The sequence below is a fragment of the Cottoperca gobio genome, chromosome 10, assembly GCF_900634415.1.
Source record: "Cottoperca gobio chromosome 10, fCotGob3.1, whole genome shotgun sequence".
NCBI classification, from domain to species: Eukaryota; Metazoa; Chordata; class Actinopteri; order Perciformes; family Bovichtidae; genus Cottoperca; species Cottoperca gobio.
Window position 1 is genome coordinate 11,796,027 of NC_041364.1, and position 21,449 is coordinate 11,817,475.

Below are 21,449 nucleotides of genomic sequence, written 5' to 3' on the forward strand. Positions count from 1 at the left end.
CAAAAAACTAGCACTAATGCGTAGTGAGAATTTGGAGTTAAAGAACTATAGCTTGGTAAAACAATTTCTTCTTTCAGCACAGATCCCAGATGGTCCACTCAAATCCTCCACAACAGACCGACCTATGACAAAGCCACATCCTGATTAAAGCCAATGTTTACAGCAATAACACAGAAAATAAAATGTAAAGACAACAAGCTAAATATAAAAATCAGGACATAAATGAATAATGCAATATGTGTCTCGGTATCACACAGTGTATGCTTAATATATTGTTACTGTGTGTTAAGGAATTGTGTTCAACAGCATGTATAGCTGTAAAATATTTGATGAGCTCCAGTATGAGCTGGCAGGTGTTTACAGTATAAACAGCAAATGCACGCATATTGTGGTGCTCCAAACAGTTACTGCCATACTGGTAATGTACGTCCGTTAGGATGTGGCCTACAGTTTAGTGGCCTTTGCCCCACTTCTGTCCAAACAGAAACGAACACTACAGGATGTATACAACAGAGAAGGCAGGACACATCTCCCACTTCACAGACACATTCATAATAAATTTCTAATGTTGGATGAGGCGCTGTGGAAATATAAAAATAAACCTGTGAAGCTATGGAATTGTAAATATTTTCCCCAGGCTTGATTACATGTGTTTTCCTTAACAGTCCATTAGGTACTGGACATATGTAAAAAAAAACATGCCACCATTTAACTAACTGTAATTGACACAAAACACAAAACTTTTTACATTTTAAACATTTATTACTCAAGAGGAAACACAATGTTAATAAAACAGATTTTGAAGAAAATAATTCCTGTACTGATAAAAAAAACATTCCTTTTACAAAAACGTCTGTACGGTGTGGTCTATAAAATGGGGTAAAATTTATAGTAGTTACCAATTTCCGTACTTAAATTTCTTCTCTTTTGCCCTCTGTAGTCCTTTCAAACCACAAAGAGACAATTAGGAAACAGAGTCCTCTTCCCTGAAGTGCTACTTTATTTCATGTCCATGAAGCGGATGTCCATGATAAGCAGAGTGTGTCTGGGCAGGGGTCTGGGCGCTGGGGACAGAACTTTCATCACCTGTGTTTGCGTGTCCACATTAGTCACCACAATAAATCCACACACAGGGCTCTCCACTATACCCTTTCTAGCACCTTCCTCTCCGTCCTCTGCGCTGCTCACGCTCAGAACGTGGTACGTGAGGTCTCTCCCTGGTGTCACAGGCACCAGCTTTAGCTGCGTATCATCCTGAGACATTCCCAGGGGCAAGCACGAGTCCGGGATGGATGGTGCTCCAATCTTGTAGATGCGGACGTCTGAGAAACGCACTTCATAGGAAAAGGGGTAGAAGGTCACTCCACGGAAACCGTAAAAATACTCGCGGATCTTCTCATCCCGAGTATCCCGCCTGCACTCCTTGGAGCGCTCCACCACCCCTCCGGACTTGGGTAGGAGCACAACCCGTACAAAGTGAGGGAGGTCTCGTTTGAGTTCATTGTAGAGCCTCTCATGGTCCAGCACCAGCACCACATCCACCTCGAAGGCAGAGGCACAGTGGACCAGAGCCTGGTATCCAGAGCCCTTCACCCAGCCGCAGGTGTTGATGATACAGCCTCCCACACTGGCCTTCCTGTTCACCTCACAGCGCCGGGAAAACACATCTGCCAGGCATGACGTCAGCTACATATTGTGAGAAACAAACGGATTAAACTGGGCAGAGAAAAACAAAAAAAACGCAAACTTAAGTTGTACTTTGGCAGTTGACTTCACACTGTCAGGAACTTATTTTTCTTACCTTATTATAAAGTTTGATGTTGGTCCCTGGGGTAGTAGAGCCAAAGTGGTAGACTAAAGGAGCCTGGACTGAGAAACCCTCCTCCACGTCTGCCGGGCGCTCAATGCACAGTGCTGACACTGTCCCAGGTACAGACACCTGAGGAGCAAATTGTAGTTTACACTTAATATTAATAAGATTTGAGTGGGCTCTGACAATTTTTTTAAAGAACCGAGAGTCCGCTCGTTGATTAGGGTAGGAGCACTGTAATTTTACAGATAAATAAATAAAACCGTGAACCTGGATGGTTTTTATTAAACTTCAAGATACAGTAAATGATTGTGTGTAGGTCACAAGCATTAGGTCACTGTTGTCAACATAGTGCTAGAAATACTACACCTCTCCTTATTTTTTTTACTGCCATGATTGACAGAACCAGCCAAATGGGCATGCTTCTACTCAATATCAAGAAGAGAGGCATCTTAACTATTTCATAAAACAGATGCTGTGTATGCTGTAGTTTCACTTTGCATGATTTCAAGATGATAAGTCCGTGTGATATGATACTAAATAAATAAAATATCAGTTGTTGTTATACCGTTCATTACCATAGTCTGGGTCGATGTTTATGATAACTCAAATGTATCTTACCCCACTCTGTCCAACATCCAGTTCCACCAGTGTTGGCCTCCGGCCCACCCTTACAGCATAGCTTAATAGCAGCCGGCACACGGTTGACTTCCCCACATCTGTAGGTCCCACCACCATCACCTGAGGAATGAGTAAATATTCAAGGTCAATGGAAAATGCATTTTCTGGGATCTGGCAAGCTTATATATAAAGGTCACTGAAAACAGTAGTTTTTTTTTATTCAAACCTACTCTTGGCCCCCTCTCATTGTCCCGCTCGGCTTGTTTTCTCATCTGTTCCAGGGCAGCATGTGTGTTGAGGTAGAGCAGCATGGGAGTATCCTTGGACACATAAGCCACCTGATGAGGGAGAGATGCTGGTTATTTGAGCCTCTTATTCATCAAATGTCAAACTCACAAAGCCACACAGGGTTAAACGTGATACCATATCCAATTGGTGAGTTGAATCGCCCAAATAAACTAATATGAAACTCTTACAGGTGCTCACCTCTGGCTTCCCATAAAGATTCACACTGCAGCCTTGCCAGGTGAAAACTGCGATCTTGGAGCCTGGTCCAAATGTGTATTTCTTGTTGCGGTTCAGCTCCGAGCCGAACACCTCAGCCATTCCCGTGAGGAGCTCCAGCTCAACTTGCTCTGCTGCCTCCCCTGCCTCCACCTCAAACCTAAGTTCAGTCTCCTTCTCCAGGTCAAACCTGGTGCTGGCCTTCCCAGGTACTGGAACATCTTCACTCGTCGTTTCCACACTTTCTGTTGCCATTACAAAAGCGTGGCAATAACGGCGTACTGAAAAGAAAAGTTACATGCATATACAGTAAAAGTTGTCACATTGTCTCTTAAAATGCCATACTTTTAAAGACTATTTCCATTTGTATTAATACATTTCTTTATGACCTAATCAGACACAAATAATTGATTTACTACATTCACATAAGAGAGTACCCCCCGTTTGTGGCTATGGCTAATAATGTTACATTTAAGGGGGGAAATGGAGCTATAAAGAGAGATAATTAACTTTTTTAAAGATTTGGATTCCTTATTTGTTGAATGTGGCGTTTGAGTGTTATCTTAAAATAAAGAGCTAACCTAATCATACTACAACGCCAAATTGGGATAACTAATGTCATCAGTGGCAATTCAACTCTCAACCTTACTGAGGTTTAACAATATAAGAGAGACTTTATATCCATCCATATAAATATACAGTGCAGTACAGTTCATAGAGGAATTAAATTGTGTTTCCCTGGTGACGGTGCAAAGCAAAGAATGACATGCATGATAAAGTGCAAACCACAAGACACAAAAAGAGGTACAGAACTAAATAAAAGACAAGGTACAGACATATAGTGCAATAACAAACAAACATGTAGTGAAATAATATAAATATATAAATACAAGTAGTGCATATAGATGTAAATAAAAGTGCAATAAACAACATTAAACCTAGTGTTATATTCCCTGAGGATATTTATGTAGTAAGATGCATGTAGTCAAAGTAAAATGAGGTATGAAGTGAAATAATAATAAGTGATATCGGTGACTGTTAACGTTAAGAAATATCTGCTCCTTCGTACCGGAGACCGTCCAGTCTGGGGCTAATCACTGACTCTAGGAAGAGTAATCTGAAAAACTTTATAACATGTGTACTTATCGATGAGAAAACAATTTAGCTCATCGGTCACTTGCAGGGAAACATCAGCTAGCTAGCAGTTAGCAAGCCGTTGCTAATTTAGCCCTACTAATTTCAGCAGTAACGGCAGAATGGGAGGTTACAAACGTTTAAAATGTCAGTAAACTACTCTCATGTTGTCAGGTGAATGTATACGAGTTTTGTTTTTTATCGTATAGTACTTACGGACTAATATCAAGGCTTATTGTAGAAGGAAAAATAGGTTTCCAAACTCTTGAGGTACCAACGCTGTGACTGGTCGCGTGACTATGAGGTCACGTCCTTCGCAACCAATCCTGTTTGAAGTTCGAGAAAAAAACGTTACGTTTTTTTTTTTAAATATGTTTTTGAATTTTCTTTTTTAAATAATTTGTTCTTGTTTTTCTGCCATGTTAATATATTTTAACTTTTTCAATGGATAAAAACTTTGGATTGTTTTTTATTGCATCTTTCATCATTCCTGAGGAGCTTGTGTGTGTTGATATACAGGCCTACTGTGCAAAAGTTTTAGGCAGGTGTGAAAAAATGCTGTAAACTAAGAATGCTCTCAAAAATGGAAGTGTTAATAGTTTATTTTCATCAATTAACAAAGTGCAGTAAATGAACACCAGTAATCCTGACCAAATCTCCAACTCCATTTGCAGAAATGCAGCCCCAAACTCGCAAGGAACCTTCCCCATGCTTCACTGTTGCCTGTTGTCTACGACCCTCAACGTATCCCTGACTTTGTGCAAGTGTACCTATACGAATTGATGCTGGTTTGAAAGCAAAGGGTAGTAAACCCAAATATTGATTTGATTTAGATTTGTCCTTTGTTCGCTCACTTATCATTTTGTAAATTGGTAAAATATTAAAAAAATATTTTTTGAAAGCTTTCTTAGTTTACAACACTTTTGCACAGTACTGTATATATTAGATGTTTTAATTGAGTTAACAGAATACATTCATGGCTGTATTAATCCCACCCAGTACCAGTGGTGGATTAAGTATTCAGACCATTTACCTATAATACTAATACCATACTGTACAAGTACTACAAAGTCATACATTGAAAATGTTAAGTAAAAGTATGAAAGTATAATCAGGAAAATGTACTTACAAAAGTATTAAAAGTAAAATTACTCAATGCAGAAAAATGTCTCAAGACTATTATAATTAGATTATTACTCATGCCTTAATATAAAAGCAGGATTTTATTTATGTATTTTTGTTGTAGTTGGTTGAGGTGGAGCTAATTTTTAAAAATTAACCAATGATTATTTTCTCCGTTAATTGATTATTTGGTTTGCAAAAAGAAATGCCGTCACAATTACCCAGAGCCCAAAGTGACACCTTCACATTGTTACATAAATTATCTTTGGGACGTTGTTGCGAGATAAAAACCTTCCCACATACAAATTGCTTGGCTCGAGTAAAAAAAAATACAAATATACAACCACTCAATAATCATAAAACAAGAAACACTTTATTTACCGAAAAAACAGATTTAAAAGCACATTAAACCGTTGAGAAATAACAAAAGGAAACAGTCAAAACAGCAGGACTGTGGATCTGAGAGATGTATTGGCTCAGAGACGCTCCACTAGGTGTCACCATGTGTCCAGAAGATGTGAGCTGATGGAGCCTGGATCATCAGAGGAGGGACTGAGAACATCCCATTTGTCACTCCTCATCATTCTTCTTCCACGGGCCAAATCTCCTGAACGCTTGACTGTATGTATAACAAGAATTTAATTTGTTAAACTCTGAAATTCCTAACACACCATTGTTGTGTACCACACCCCTAAGTTACCTATAAGGCTAAACCAGCAGCCGTATGGACACTTATACGTGGGTAAAGTTGTTTTGAAATAATTGAGTAAATCTGATTGTATGTGGTTTATTCAAATCTGATGTGCAGAAGCATTCAACTATGCAAGCAAACTATGGGCTGAATTTCATTTAATTTGATAAAAACGGAGTCCACTGCCACTGAAAGAAAGAAGTAGCTAACGCTGACGCCTGGAGGTTGTGACATAAGCTTGACTAACAAGCAGTTAACGTCTCCCCCTCGGTCAGTGACTCACAAAATGTTAAGAAATGAAAGGAAATACAAGTTGAGGCAATGACACATCGCTCTGGGGGAAACAAGTGGAAATAAACACAAGGGAATCCAAACAAAAATGTAACAGCATTAACTGCTTAAAAAGTATCTTAGGAGATGCTGGTAAAAACAACTATTAATAAGCAATGAGTAAATGTGTTTTGAGTCCAACTAAATTCATGGTATAAAAAAAAGGTATAACATTGATCAAACACACCTAAAACCTAAGTTAATTCTTGCCTACAAACCAGGCATTCAGGAATAACTAGTGACATTAAACTTCCCTTGTAATGCATCTCATTTTAAAATTGTACTGAAACAACGAAAGTAACAACCTGCATGTATAGATGTTTAATACATGTTTGGTTCACTCATGCAAAACTTAATTTAAAAGCAGAACCATTTTTAATTGAACTCCTTTTATCTCCAATACAAAATACAGAGTTCTCAGGTTTCATTTTACCCTGATTTAAGGACGCAACTAACTATTACTTTCATTATCATTTAATCTGCCGATTATTTTCTTGATGACTAGATTAATCGTTTGGTCTATAAAATGTCAGAAAATAGTGAAACATGTCCAAGGTGATTAAATCTTTAAATGTCTTGTTTTGTCAGTTCAAACAACAAATATATTCAGTTTAATATAACAACATTGAGAAAAGTAGGAAATCTCAATATTTAAGGAGTCAAAAAAATAATAATTCTGACATGATTGCTTTGACATGACAAACCTTCACTGGGCATCTACTCGGCCTTCAGAGCCTCCTGTAGAGCCGCAACTACAACATCAGGTTGAGGAAACTTCAGTTTACGAGGAGGACCCTTCTTTATTCCAGTCCACAGAGATGTTTCTTTAATTAAGGAGACATGAGAATACAGTGTCATTTGTAGGAACAAAATAGAAGATAAGCAATACTATTAAAGTGTTACAAAAGCCATAGCAATAAAAATCAAATGCTCTCAAGACGTTGACTCCGATATACAAAAACTAAGTGTTCAAAAAGTGAAGAGGAACTGGTGTACCAACCTCTTAACTTTGGAGTCAAGTAATCATACATATTAACGTAATAAACACGAGGAACACATTATGCCCAATTAGATAAGGGGGTATCGCTTGTTAGCACGTGTCTTACTCTTTGTGGAAATCCTATTCTCTCTGGTAGCTTTTCAGCAATGCTGGTAAACACACCATCCTGTCGTCTGTTCGAGCAGGGTTTAATGAGGCACAATATACATAAGATTTGGTGAGATTTTAACTTTGTTTCCTTAGTTAACACTTCACATTTAGAGCTGAGCTGGCGTGAAACCTAATAAACTTCATTAAATGAAATTTTGTAGTGTAGCTTTAATGAATGGTTGGAACAAATGTGTTCGACTTAATTCTGGTTATTTCTAAAGTTTGCATTCACATCACATGCCTGTATATACACTTGCTAAAACACTCCATGTCCTTATTCGTCTTTCCACAAACAGTTTACCCGGGAGGATCATCAGGCCCTGCTTTAAACTGCTTTCAATGGGAACTGTTTTAATGTGAAGATAAAAAAAACTACGATGATTGTCCAAACTGAGTCTAAAACCTTTAATGCATTGGTGATATTTTTATTGTTATGAACAGCAAATTAACTTCCATTCACCACTACTAGTTACCATCCCTGAGATGGATATCTTATATCAGCAGCAAATAAAACCAGACTAGGTGCATGACAAGAAGTGATTAGAAAAATACTGTTTTTGCGGTGAACTGAACCTTTAATAGCCCCTACAAATTAGTAACAGTCCAAAAACTGAGATAATGACACTTGGGAACATCAAATGAGTTTTTCTGGGAATTCCCCTTTTCGTCTTCCTCACCTTTGCCTCCATCTAGCAGATTGATCTCGAAGCTGTTCCTGCGGGGTTTCTCAGGGTTGAAGACCACAGTCAGGTCAGGGTGGGCAGCCAGGAGGGCAGATTTCACCTCCTCAGCATTACGCCCGTACACTCGTCAGCTCTTACTGCCAGGAAGAACAGATCCACAATCAGGTGGACATCTGTGCCGTCTACTATATTAATCAATGAGGAGCATGACTGAATATGATAAAGTAACCAAGTACTGTCGTTTAGTATAACTTTGAGGCACTTTATTTGAGTAGTACCATTTTATACTCAAATTTAACATCAGTTTAGGGGGAACTATCATCTTCGTTAATAATTACAGGCAGAAGAAGAAGAAGAAGAAGCAGGAGCACTTTCATTATTGAAAGCTGCTGCTTTTTTAAATTAATGTATTTTATATATATATATATAAATAAATATATAAATATATATATAAATAAAATACATATACATATACATATATATATATATATATATATACACACACACACACATATATATACATATACATAAAATACAATATATTGGTTCCGAGCCTTTTTGTCAGACAGTTCTGTCAGATTGACTCAAGTACCTCCACATTTTACCCCTTCAATAGATGGGATGGCTAATCATATCAACTTTTGATGAGCTTAAAATGAGAGCCCTGTTTTTAATTTTGTGGAGATGCATTTTCCAGCTGATCCAAGAGGGGGTTTAAATACATATACCGCCCATATTTTTTAACAGCTCTCAGCCCCCCAGCCCATAATGTAAATGTAAACACATAAGGGACGGGTAGGCTATATACATTCAGGAAATACATGTTTAAGTAAAGTATGTATTACTTGTAGCCGACAGACATGTTTATACCATTTATGTATTTTATTTATTAGTTAATATCATCAATTTATTTGATGATTGATGAGTTGTGTGGCTTTCGTTTCCCCCCACGAGGACTTCCTTGCGATGGCAGAGTCGGGAAACATGTCCGCTACACTGCGACTGAAATCATCGCAGAAGCTGAAGGCTACATTATTTTTGGTGCAAAGCATCAACATCTTTCCCTCAGCTTTGGTCACTTGGTTTGTCTCCGACACAGTTCTTGTCACACATAAAGTCATTGACAGTGTATGTTTGTGCCTCTTGGGCGTGCTTGTGCTTGGACGATTTTTCATGCTGACAAACATCGTCCGTGTGCAAAGCTAAAATCTGAATGGCACACTTTACAAAAAGCACGAGTTTGCCCGACTCTGCTTTTTATTAGGTCAGAAAATTAGGGAAGGTCTCCTCTCATTTGGCTAGTTACTTGCATAGTTTAAACTTTTTTGGCAGGTACAACTGCGTCTCCATCTATCTCCCGTTCACTGTGACTCTCATCCATATGTTTTCGTCTTCTTCTTCTGTGTTATTGTTCCTGTTTTCTTCTTCAGTGTGTTTACTGGCTTATACGTTTCAACTAAAGTTAAACATAATACTGCCATCTGCTCTACCGGAGGCCACTGTACACTTTTTTCAATTAGGCCTTTTTTTTTTTTTTTGAAAGGTTAAAAATACGGGATAATTACGGGAAAATATTTAAACGGGAGGAAAACGGGATAGAAGGAAAAATACGGGATAATCCCGGTAAACACGGGAGGATTGACAGGTATGATTCCACTACAGGCTACAATATATTACTAGGTAAATTACTCACCAGTGTTCAATGACCACCCTTTGGCCTGCAGGGCCTTCCTCCCCCTCTCCTCCGTCTTTCTCCTCCTCCACGGATGGTTGCTCCTCCTCTGGCTCAACCTCCACTTTGCGCTTCGTCCCCCGACGACCTAAACACACGTGGTGTTACGTTTGTTTTGATAATACTGTTTACGCTTTCAGTAAATGAAATGTTGTAGAGGATAACGTTACATAAGGGAGCGAGTCATAACGTTGAACAATTAAACACTTCGGTGACTACAATCAGAAACTGGCTTGTTTTTTGTAGTTATTTATTATTAAAACACCTCATTGTGGATATTTTGCTCCCGTTAGCCATGAAGCTTACTACAACAGGAAGTCAAACTAAAACATGACAACCGCTGTAACAAGTGTTGTAACACACTGTACATGTTTATCAACTGGAAACAAGACACAGCACATCATTGTCACTTTTCTAAATTACAAAGCTGTATTTTTTCACAGTACGCAACACACACCCACCTGCTTTAGACGCCATTGCTGTTACAAAACTTTCGCGCGCATGTGGACCGGATGTGGACGGCGCCAAAAGTCTTCTTCTTTAATGTTAATTGGCGGTTGGCAAACCAGCCTAGAGTTGCATTACTGCTTCTGATCGGACTGGAGTGTAAAGACCAGAGATTATGCAGGAAAACGTTTTTTAAAGAATGTGCACAATGAAGAAACAACACAAAATAAATGAAGAAACATTGCATATCTTACAAATCGTACAAGAGTTTCCCAAATTTAGGGTTAGCATCTAGACAAGAAACAAAGTAGTTTGCATGTTAGTTGATCATAAGGTCTTTTTAAAATTCTATTTATTAAATGATGCAGAAGTCATCAATCCATCTTCCTTGGATTTCCAGTTTTGCTCAGTTTTATGGTCATACTGTACCCTGTATTAACCTAGTATAGTTTATTAATAACTAATAATAATTAAAAATAGAATGTTATCAGGCCATTAAATGGCTGTTATCAGTTGTTTTCACTAACAATCTTATGCTTCAAAAGGGGCAAACTGCACCCAGAAGAAGGCCAGAAGGTGCATATCCAATGGTATGAAAGGGTTGCAGTTTGCTAGGTTTCACTTTCGGTTATGTTAGATATTACTTAACTTTGCTTACTTAGACTACATCAGTTGAAATAATTCAACGTAAACATTTTGGTTTCACATGGGACATGAACTCCTTTCTCCTGGGTGAAAGTCCTGTGTAACGGGCCATTTAATGACCTGATATAATTCAAAGGGGATGTAGCTACTTTTGAACAAGTTGAGGTGCCGGGTGATATAACAGCTTGAGATAGACACCAATGGACTTGTTTCTAGCTTTCCTTTTGTTTCCAGCAATTGTGTCAACATTGATTTGACAATAACATAAAGTGCTGCATATATTGGGTAAATAGTTTACATTGTAAAGAAACCAGCTAAATCCTAGATACACTTTCAGATAAATTCCCTCTTTCTACAAACAGCAAAGGGGTGTGCTCCAATGTTTTCTAATTGTTTGCACAGTTTCACAATTGCAGATTTGTGAGAGACGGTAGAAAGACAAACAAGGAGAAAGTGAGAGAAAATCCTGCAGAGCGACAGACGGATGTGTTAGAGGACTCAAAAGTCAAGAGCAAATATGGTGTTACTGGAATCATCGTATCTTTACCAGTGGATGCGGCAATCACATTTTTGGGCACTCAAACAAATTGTCTAAAGGACGTCACAAGCTGCGTCTGTGCCAAAAAAAACAAGGGCTATACAACATCCCAGAGTGAGGCAGTGTGATGACTCACAAGCTGTCATATAATTACTGTTCTTTTGTTCACAACAAACTCAAGACCCACACATCATCTTGGCCATGCAGTCACTTTTACTCTTGCTGTCTTTGCCATATGATTAAATCTTTCACTTAGCATGTCACTCTCTCTGAAACAGACCAGACACAAAGACGCATCAAATCTCTTCTGTGTCTTTGGATCCCAATCTGTGCAGTCTGTTGCAGTGTATTTTTAGCCATGTGCGTAAAGCATCAGAGGACAGGACAGACTGTCTGACAGATGTACCCTGTCTTCACCCTGTCTTCACCCTGCTTTCCTCTTTTACTTCTAAATGACTCAAGAGCCGATGCACAGAGCTCCTGGTTGCCTTCACACTGCACAATGTGTAGTCCTTGGATCAAGTGCACACATACAAGCTCCCAAACACTCATGCGTGCAAGCAGATATTCCTGTACGTACACATAAGCAAGCAGAGAAGCAACAACAGAAGGCAGATATTTCATTCATACATTCTGGTCTTTTTTTGTTTGTTGGTTTATTTCCGGATTATTCAGGACTCTCCATCTGGTAAAGATAGAATATATTCTCATGTTTAATTGTTTGATAATCCTGGTGTTCTTCCTCTTTCAATGGTTCTAAATCTGTTAAGGACTTAAATTCAATCTGTCAAAACTGTTTGGTCACACTGACACACGTTACATTCAGATTTGCTTTGCAGTACATTTCCCTCAGTGTGAAGAGTCAGTTTACACATGCAGGCCTTCTCTTACAGTGTGCGGTCCCTGTTCCTTTGTACAAAGACAATGCGTGATGTTGCTCACATCTTGTATTAAAAGAAACAGCAAGTTTCCACCATGTCTGTCTTTTGAAACAAGTTAGAAAATGCAATGCATTGATTGAGGTTAAACCAGTGATTCTCTTTTTTAGCTTGTGACCCCTAAAAAAAGAATCTAGTTGGGGTCGATGGGTTGTTAGTAGTTTAACCAAAGCGACATTTCCCCTCTAAATTTCTCACATAATTTCATTTAAAACAAATTGAAATTATCCAGTATTTGACAAAAAACAAAGATTAGGGAAAGGTCCAACACATAAAGACTCATTTTTGTTCCAGAACTTGTTTTTTTTCTCTTCTTTCCTCTCACTAATTATTTCATGGCCCCTCAGATTTATGTTGTGATGCCATCATGCCATCTCTCTTTTTTTGCTTTTTTTGCTTCTTCTTCCGTTTGATGAGTTATCAGGAGGCGAGACTTGCTGCCCCGGAAGCTCATATTTCCACGTGCTGGATGGATGTCATGTTGACTGCAGCATTGCATTGTTACAGTGTAGTTATGAACTCATTATCTTCAATGATGTCAAGAAAAGACAATTGTGTTTGTAAACACTCCATTTCCTCCTCCTGAAAGTCTCTCGCAGCCTCTTGGTTTCCTTCCTGGGCCCTCTTACGTCAGGGTGTGAGTCTTGGTTCATCCTTTTTCAAACAAGAACAAGTGTGACGGTGAACGTCAGCGAACACACCAATGACACGCCAACTCACTCATGCCAACACAAATGCTTGGCCAAGACAAGTATGTGGGGGAGACTGTGTGACAGACAGAGAGAGGGGAGAGTTAGCTGGAGTGATAGGGTTTCAGACAAAGACTGAATGATAGCTTCTGAAAGGCAAACACACAAAATATATGAAGAAAGGCAGAGGCAAGAAAAACAGGATAGAGAATTGGGGGAGAAAGAGTGGGCACAGTGTGTGATAAGCGCACATCATCAAAGTCTGACGACTTCAGAGAAATTCTCGCTGCTAATGGCCTGGTTGTGTTCCTGCACCAGAAAAACAGTAAATATGTCCCATGACCACCCAGACAGCTGCTTTCAGGCATAAAGGGCAAACGCCTACACTTGTGCAGCACCTTGGAACTATATGAAGACTAAGCACGTTGGTCACGATTCAAGTTTTTGATGTGCACTTCTCGAGGTGGTTAACCATGCCAGGAAGTCACAGTCATCCATTACTGCCATCTGCACTTTTCTGTGAAATTATGACCCATAGTTAAAGTCCTTTTACATAATGTAACTTCAAAGCTGCCTGCAAAGCTGTTTTACAATTAGTTTTACCATGCCATTGGTCATAATGCAAAATATTTGATCTGCATGTAACTGATCATAAAAAGTTTGAACAATATTGTCCGTTGGCAATTTTAGCAGTGATATGTAACTTGTTTCCAATCACAAATAATGTCTCTGAAAAATCGAAACCTACGGCTGTTTGAAGTATTGGTTACCAGAATGCATGCTCCTTTTATTAAATCCATAAAGCAGAAGTTGGACGTTTTAGGAAATATGATTATTCTTTTAAAGCATGGACACCATGAAGTTAAAAAAAAAACTCTGCACTTGGATTGCCTAACATTATAATACTGGTTGCCAAGCACCAGGGAGCAAGTGTACACTTGTCAACACTTTGGGATTAAAATAGAGATGACTGGGAATAGTAGTAGAAGCATGTTGGGGACAAAGGTAGTTGAGAAAGAATCTCATCTCTCATCTCTTGGTGGAAATTAGGTATATTTTGCCTCCTGTATGTTCCATAAGGTCAGACAATGGTGTTGCTATTGTAACCTAAATGTTTACTGGAGATATTATAGCTGCAAATTGTTGTGGTTGCAACATCAAGCGCAATTGCACTTACGAATATTGCACAGTACCTTGTTTGTATCAACAGGAACACAGACAATACAAACCTCTAGATGTAAGGTTCATTATCCTGTGAGGATTGTCATTGTGAACATGTTTGCATGCTGATGTTAGCATTGAGCTCAAAGCATCAATGTACCTAACAAAGCCGCGAGTATGTTTGTAGACTCTTTTTAACTGGGAGATCTAAAGCAAATAGCAGATTTTATTGCTAGATGGAAGACCAGACAGATTTGTAAACATTGTTGCTTCTGCAGCCAATCATAGGACAATAACCCAACAAACCCAACCCAACCTCTGACAGTAGTTCACAACATTTCCATGAATTGTTTTATTAACAACAGTGATACACCCAGTATGTCGTTTCAGTGCAGTGCACCCTCAGAATTAATCCTCCTTTATGATCAAAATGTGCATGTTAAATTTAAGGAAATGAAAAGTTCTTAAAGAAAGATGATGTTCAGGACAATAATGTATGTGGGTTTGAGGATTGTTCTGCTGTGAACTATGACTATACTGAGTGAGGAAGCGCTTGTCACAGAGGGTAGAAAAATAAAGCTGAGAAGAGAAAGAAGGAAAGTGAGGTGTGAAAGTGATGAATAACTTGTAAAATGGAAGATAAAAACAATTAGAGGAGCCGCTCAACCAAACTTCTTTATGAACTTTAGGACTTGTGTGTGAGTCTGTTAGTGTGTATTTGCACATGTAAGTATATGTGCAACGCATGAGTGCATGCATCACTGTCATTATCATGGTGAGAGCTTATCTGTTGAGGGGGTGTGCTGATTCCGGGACTCATCGTCACATTTTCATCCTGGCGTTTTCCCCATTCAGCCCCTTCTCTGAATCATACCCGCACACACACCCTGAACCTACACACACACATACACACATCTCAACAGCTTATTCATCCATCTTTTTGTATAATATGCCCCAATATAGCTGCCTCCTGCACATGGTGAGAAAAGTGATTGGGGCGTAGAGAGAACTTGAGACTTGATGACCTTTACAAAACACACTCACACTGTCAGGCTGGATTTCTTACACTTCGCATACTTGCAAACACATGCACACACACAGACGCGTACATGCACACGCACACGCACACGCACACGCACACACACACACACACACACACACACACACACCAAACACTACAAATACCACCTCCCTTTTCTAAGAGGTTTGACAGGAGCACTATGACGTGACTCCCTTATGAAACAAAGTCCAGACTTTTGATTTAATTGCATTCGACATTCATGATTCTTTTAGTTTTACTGAGCTTTTAGTGCAAAAGTGTAAAATATTGCCTGTGTAAAAGTTCTGTTCAGTAGGCTGTTGATTTAAGACTAGGCAAATGAAATGTTCCAATGCTAGACTATCATTACTAAGTCAAGGTTTCTACTACCTATAATCAACTATATACATTGTGTTTGTGCTTATGTGCAAGCTCACTACCGTTTGCACATTTTTTGTATTCCTTTGTGGCATGTTTAGAGAACAAAGACAACAATGAAACCTCCAGAGACTTCTGTTTGATTGTTTCTTTATTTTTTAATAAAGAAAAACACTTTCCTTAGAAGTTTTTCCCATTGAGAAATACAGAATCTAACATCATCTCACTGTCCCTTTGTGTTCTTTGCAGAAACTCAGTCATGGTTCAGGTTGATTGGCATGGACTCAGGGTTGACAAGGAACTTGTGACCCCCGTGAATAATGCGAATCACAAGCAGGTTGGATTGGCATTGTGTTGAACAGATTGCTGAATACCCATCTCATTATCCAAAAACACACACTGGAGTCAGAAAGGTTCTCTTATAAAGTACAGCTTTAATATGGGAGAGATGATTTTATGAATGACAGCTTGATTGTCCTTGTTGTCTGTTTATGGTCTGTAGTACCATACAATACAAGTAGCAAATGTGTTCAGAAAAAAACGGCACAGATTCTCATGCATTTCTGAAACTATACATTTTCTAAAGATCTTAGTAGGTTTATCGGTGAATAAAGGACTTTTTCAACATTTGAAAATATAATTATACATGCCCCCATACATACACTGACAGCCAGGGAGACGACAGAGACCTGAAGCCTCAAAAACACAAAGGGCTGTGGAGGATTTAGCCCTGCTGTTGTTTTTACTTTGTTCTGTGTCAACCAGACAAACAGGCAGACAGACAAAAGGCCATATTTTTTCATGAAAAACAGGTACATACATAGGAATTAATTTTAAGAATAGACTAATCTAATCAAACTGGTCTTCTCAGGATTTTGGTTATTATTCTACAACAGTCAACAAAAACGGAATCACACACACACACAAAAATCAGAATCTGGAGAACATTTTTAGTTTGTCTGAGAGAGGAAAACACTGGAAAACATGAGGGGAAAAAGTAATTTTCCAAATTTAATTTGTTTGCCTTCCATTTAGATACAATCTAAGTATTTCTTCTATCACCACAAGCTGCCATTCACTGAATGGTGCAAAGATGAAAAGTAAAAACCAATCTAGTATAAAATACAGAGCAGTTTTGGATGCATGTATTTACAGTTATGATAAGGGGTATGTAGAAGTGTGGGAGGTGGTAGTTTTCTGGCATCTCTGGGATCACATAAGATTTTGAATCTGAAGGAGAGAGGAGAGCTGCTCTTGGCTGCAGTTCTAATGATCCTGTCATCTTTTTCTGCTTTAAGATGAATATCTTAATCTCCCTCTGCTCAATTTTTATTGATTTTCTTTTCACTTCACCTTGTAATTCTTTCCATCATTTTTTTCGTCCCAAGACTTTATTATCTGTGTTAATCCACATATTTCTCATACTTAAAATGACTTTTATTCATGATATCAAAAATAAATTTGTGAGGGATAATGTTAGCTGTGAGTGGAATGTGAGCACTGCTTGATATAGAAAATAGCTGTCAAAGAATCACAACGCCTGCGTTGTTTACAGCTGTGATATCAAAAAACATCTGAAGACACCACCAGCTGTGTGTGTGTTGTGTCTCTATCATTTCATCATGTTGTTGTAGGTTTCTGCCTTTGTACCGTCACTGTCAGAATCCGTTTCAATGTTCTGATTCCTGATATTTTAAGCCTGTACTAATAAGCAGCAGCTACTTCAACAGGGAAACCCTGTCCTGCTCTACATCAACTCTACTGATTTTTACTCTATAAAACAGCTCCGTGCTGCCTCGCCTGTCTCCTATGTCAGTGTAGCACCTCCTGGAAGTCAAAGAGGTTACTGAAAGGAATCATGATTCAGGTTTTTCTTAGAGTTGGAAAGAGCAAGGGGAGAAATCAGAAGGGAAAAAGGGGAGTGGATGAGAGAGGAGTTCAGCCAAAAAGAAGATGGAAGGAGAATGTGACTATGGAGAGGGAGAGGAGGTGGAGGAGGGATAGGTTGCTGGGTAAGGAGGAGGATGAGGGGTAGGCTGGGTTGTCAAAGCCTGGGGGGCACTCTAGCTCGAAGCAGCGGATGGAGGCATCTTCATTGCCATAGTTGGTCCAGTATTCTTCTGGGTCCAGCTTGGGGAGTGCCACCTCCTCGTCCGACAGTTCATACTTGGAGGAGAAGGATTCTGAAGGATTTTTGGGGAGGTACTGAGGCTTTCCGGCGGAGAAGGGGAAGGCCTTCACCCCCTCGGTGCTCTTCTGATACGAGACCTTGGATGAAGATGCAGGCTTGTGCTTGGAGAACCACCAGCGGGTCTTGGTGCTGAAGGTTGTCGTGGTGGCTCCTGCCATAGAGCCAGGGTCAGGCAGAGGGCAGAGTGCGAAGTCCATCTCACGGAGGAATCTGAGGTCCTGGCCGCGACGTTGGGATGGGGAGGTGCACATGAGCTCAGAGGAGGAGATGCGAGCCTTGCGGAACCACTCCCAGAGGGGGCGAGCCTCACAGCCACAGGACCAGGGGTTACCATTGAGGCGGAGGAACTGGATACCTTGGGTGTCTTTCATGGCCTGGCCCGGCAGCTCGGCCAGGGAGTTGTTGAACAGGTAAAGGATGGTCAGGCGGCCCAGGTCACGGAAAGCCCGACGATTGACCTGCCTGACACGGTTGTCATGCAGAAGGAGGCGGTCCAGGTTGACCAGGCCTCTGAACACATTCTCAGAGAGGGCACGGATGCGGTTTCCATGCAGAAAGAGATGGGAGAGGTTGACCAGATCTGAGAACAGGTCATCCTGCAGAAAGTGGAGCTGATTTTCCTGGAGAAAAGTCAAAATACAAGAAGATTTAGTGCTGTGGAAACGCACATGGGAAAATTCAGGCTGTTGGGTTGTATAAATTGGCAAAAGTTGTCAGTGATTACTATCAGCTGCGATGGGGCCAAAAGAATCCCTTACTTTTTCCGAAGTTACCATATATGTACACTTTGGGGACGTACAATTTGAAAGAAGGTCAGAAGTGACCTCTACCAAGATGAACCAAATTGAATGTGGGAGAGATTGTATTTCTTGGTACAGACTTATTGTGTGATTGAGCTTAATGTGGTGGATTCAAGGACAGCTGAGATCTCAACTGTCATCTGCCACAAAATACAGGTGACATTTTGTAAAAACTTCTCATATTGTTCCAAACAATTATGGTAAGCATTGACGATGTGTGGCAAAAATGTAAATTATTAAATATTTTAAGTTTTGTTACTCTTCAAAGCTATCTGTTTCTACTGCAATTTGTTTGAGTGCAAATATAAATAAAGCTGAGTTTAGTTGACTATTTTTTATTGTCCTGTCCATAATTTATTCCCAGTACTTTTTTTGAATAAAAGAAAGTATTCACCCAAATGCAGGTGGAACTTCTAAGGTAAACTAAAGGATGTTTTTCCTCTGTATTGTTGCCGGTGTGTGGGTGAAATATTTCACTTTCAGTGGGTTTAATCATTTTCAGTAATTTGGCAGTAGGTTTCCTTACAGAGGTGAATGTGTCTTGGTATTCTTATATTTTATCCTTGTTCCTAATATTTTTTCATATGACTTGAAGCTAGAACTGCTGTTGAGAGGAAATGCGTGGGCGTACGCTACCTTTTATGTATTATACATATACTGTATGTTGTGTATGTGTATGGAGGATTTGGCAGGCACTCCCTTTGCAATCATTATTTGTCATTAGTTACCTGCAATCAGTCTAAAAGCAATCTGCAGTGCTTGATTAATAATAAGATGGTAACAGACATTTTTATTTTGTTTTTTCATTGTTGAATAGGCACAGTACAAAAGTGTCTCTATGTGTGTGTGTGGGTGTTCGGCCTGCATGTTGGCAACTGATAGATGTGCCCATAAATTAATTCTGCAAGTCAAGTGTGTAATCTCATCAAGTACCTAGAGTATGTACAATCATATGTACATACTCATGCATGATATGAAATATGATATGAAATATCAAATATATGCATCTTTGCGTGTGTGTGTGTGTGTGTGTGTGTGTGTGTGCATACTGGCTTTACCTGCAGGTAGAGGAACTGCAGGCTGTACAGTTTGTGGAAGAGGTCATGGGGGAGAGTGGCCAGCTTGCAGCGATGCATGTGAAGGCTCTGCAGCTTCTCCAAGCCCCTGAAGGCTCCACCTTCCAGGCGCTGTAGCGGGTTGTCACCCAGATCCAGCTCCTCCAGCACCCTGAGGTTACTGAAGGCACCGGCCTCAATCCATGTGATGTTATTGCCATACAACCAAAGCACCTGCACAGAGTGAAGAACAAATGGTGATGAGAGAGGAGAAACAAAAGACTTATAAGAATGTCTACAGCTGCAAAAACACACACACATACACACTATCATTTTTACCTGTGTCTCAAAGCCAAAAGAGTCTGCGCGCAGCTCTGTGATGCGGTTGTTCTGCAGAAAAACACGTTGTGAGTCATATGGCACACCAGCCGGAACTATGGTGAGGTTCTGGGACTGGCAGCTGACTGTCATCGGCGTGGGGTAACACACGCATAGCCTTGGGCATGCTGAAACCCCGCTCGGCTTCACCACCACCAGCCACAGAATCAGCCACAGACACAGTCCACCTACAGAGACACAGAGAGACAGAGGACATTAATTCTCATGAGGAGAAAAGGAATACATTTGAAGGTCAGGTTAGCAGCACAGGACCATTGTTGCAGTAGTGAGACAGACAAAGAAAGAGAGGTTGATTTCAACTTTTGGCACCAGGCTTTCTTTACTGTCTGTCTGTCAAACCTTGCTGTCGTCAGTGATTCTTTTTAGCACGGCTGTGCTCTCACCCATGACTTGTTGATGGTTTCCAGAACTTTGGGTTCATATATAATTCACCAGATTACATTACAGAAATCATTCACCCATTCATATCAACCAGATCACTTTACATACTGTATGTCTTCATGGCAGTTGGGACACTGTTACATAACTCTGGATTTCAGGTGTTTAGAATAGGAAAAAAAACTTTAGGTGACAAGAAACGCGAATCTCACAAGCCTCCATGCATTAAGTTAACCTGGTTGCCTAGTTATTAGGCTATCCAAAGGATGTTTCCGTTGAGAGGTTTGCCACGAAGTGTGCACGCGTAAAACCTGCAACCCGACCCGGATCAGTTTCGGTTCTTATCAATATTGCAACATCTTCTTGGCACAGCTCGAATAACGGCGCACAAAAGTGGCCACTGCGGGAAAAGTACGTGCATGAAATAATGATAATGTTCCCATTCATCTGTTGTGCGCAAGATTTTCCAGCGGCTCACCTCTTGAACTCTTAACAAGTTGGACTATTAGCTGCGCTGGACACTGAGGGAGAACTGGAGATGGCGCTTTCAAGTGGAATAAAAATACCTTTCTGGAGTCTTTGTACGTCTTAAATCGATATGGGATAAATCATGTCTGTATCTTGCCATGCGTAAAAGGGAACCAAGAGATTGGATACGGAGGTTTTGGTTAACTTCATGGAAGAGCTAAAACATAAACAATAACTTTGATCACGTTTTATAAATTGTTTTCTATAGATGACGATATCACATACATTCACACTTAGATTAGATGTCCCCTAGATATTTTATTGACAAATCTTTGAGCTAAATGTCCAAAAGGTGCACACTGTGGCTCCCTTTATATGCTACACACTTCTAAAATTCTAAAACCCATAATTGACGGCCATGATTTTAATTCAAAATAGGTGTTGAACATTTTGTAAATCTTGGTAGACAATTTAAAATACGTGCAAAATGGCAGTGTGTAAAAGCATCACAAAAGTCTATCAATTCAGCTGTTTTCTACAAACACA

General features: G+C 39.7%; 3 protein-coding genes across 3 annotated transcripts in view; all 3 read right to left on the reverse strand.

The window, feature by feature from the left end:
• Positions 1-741: 741 nt before the first annotated feature.
• On the reverse strand, positions 742-4,418 carry clp1 (cleavage factor polyribonucleotide kinase subunit 1). Its single transcript, XM_029440928.1, has 6 exons — positions 4,286-4,418; positions 2,918-3,216; positions 2,662-2,769; positions 2,432-2,551; positions 1,802-1,939; positions 742-1,686 (listed from the first exon to the last, which is right to left on the reverse strand). The coding sequence occupies exons 2-6, from the start codon at positions 3,188-3,190 to the stop codon at positions 1,000-1,002; spliced, it is 1,326 nt and encodes a 441-aa protein (XP_029296788.1). The 5' UTR covers positions 3,191-3,216; positions 4,286-4,418; the 3' UTR covers positions 742-999.
• A 1,124-nt stretch (positions 4,419-5,542) lies between these two features.
• selenoh (selenoprotein H) lies at positions 5,543-10,368 on the reverse strand. Its single transcript, XM_029441784.1, has 5 exons — positions 10,239-10,368; positions 9,739-9,865; positions 8,040-8,182; positions 6,917-7,036; positions 5,543-5,810 (listed from the first exon to the last, which is right to left on the reverse strand). The coding sequence occupies exons 1-4, from the start codon at positions 10,252-10,254 to the stop codon at positions 6,930-6,932; spliced, it is 393 nt and encodes a 130-aa protein (XP_029297644.1). The 5' UTR covers positions 10,255-10,368; the 3' UTR covers positions 5,543-5,810; positions 6,917-6,929.
• A 6,229-nt stretch (positions 10,369-16,597) lies between these two features.
• LOC115014583 (reticulon-4 receptor-like 2) overlaps positions 16,598-21,449 on the reverse strand; it is a 5,185-nt gene continuing 333 nt past the window's right edge. The window contains exons 2-4 of the mRNA XM_029441567.1: positions 19,998-20,224; positions 19,662-19,892; positions 16,598-18,423 (exon numbers count right to left, since the gene is read on the reverse strand). Of these exons, the coding sequence (XP_029297427.1) occupies positions 17,551-18,423; positions 19,662-19,892; positions 19,998-20,224 (1,331 nt within the window). The 3' untranslated portion in view covers positions 16,598-17,550. The remainder of the gene's footprint in view (positions 18,424-19,661; positions 19,893-19,997; positions 20,225-21,449) is intronic.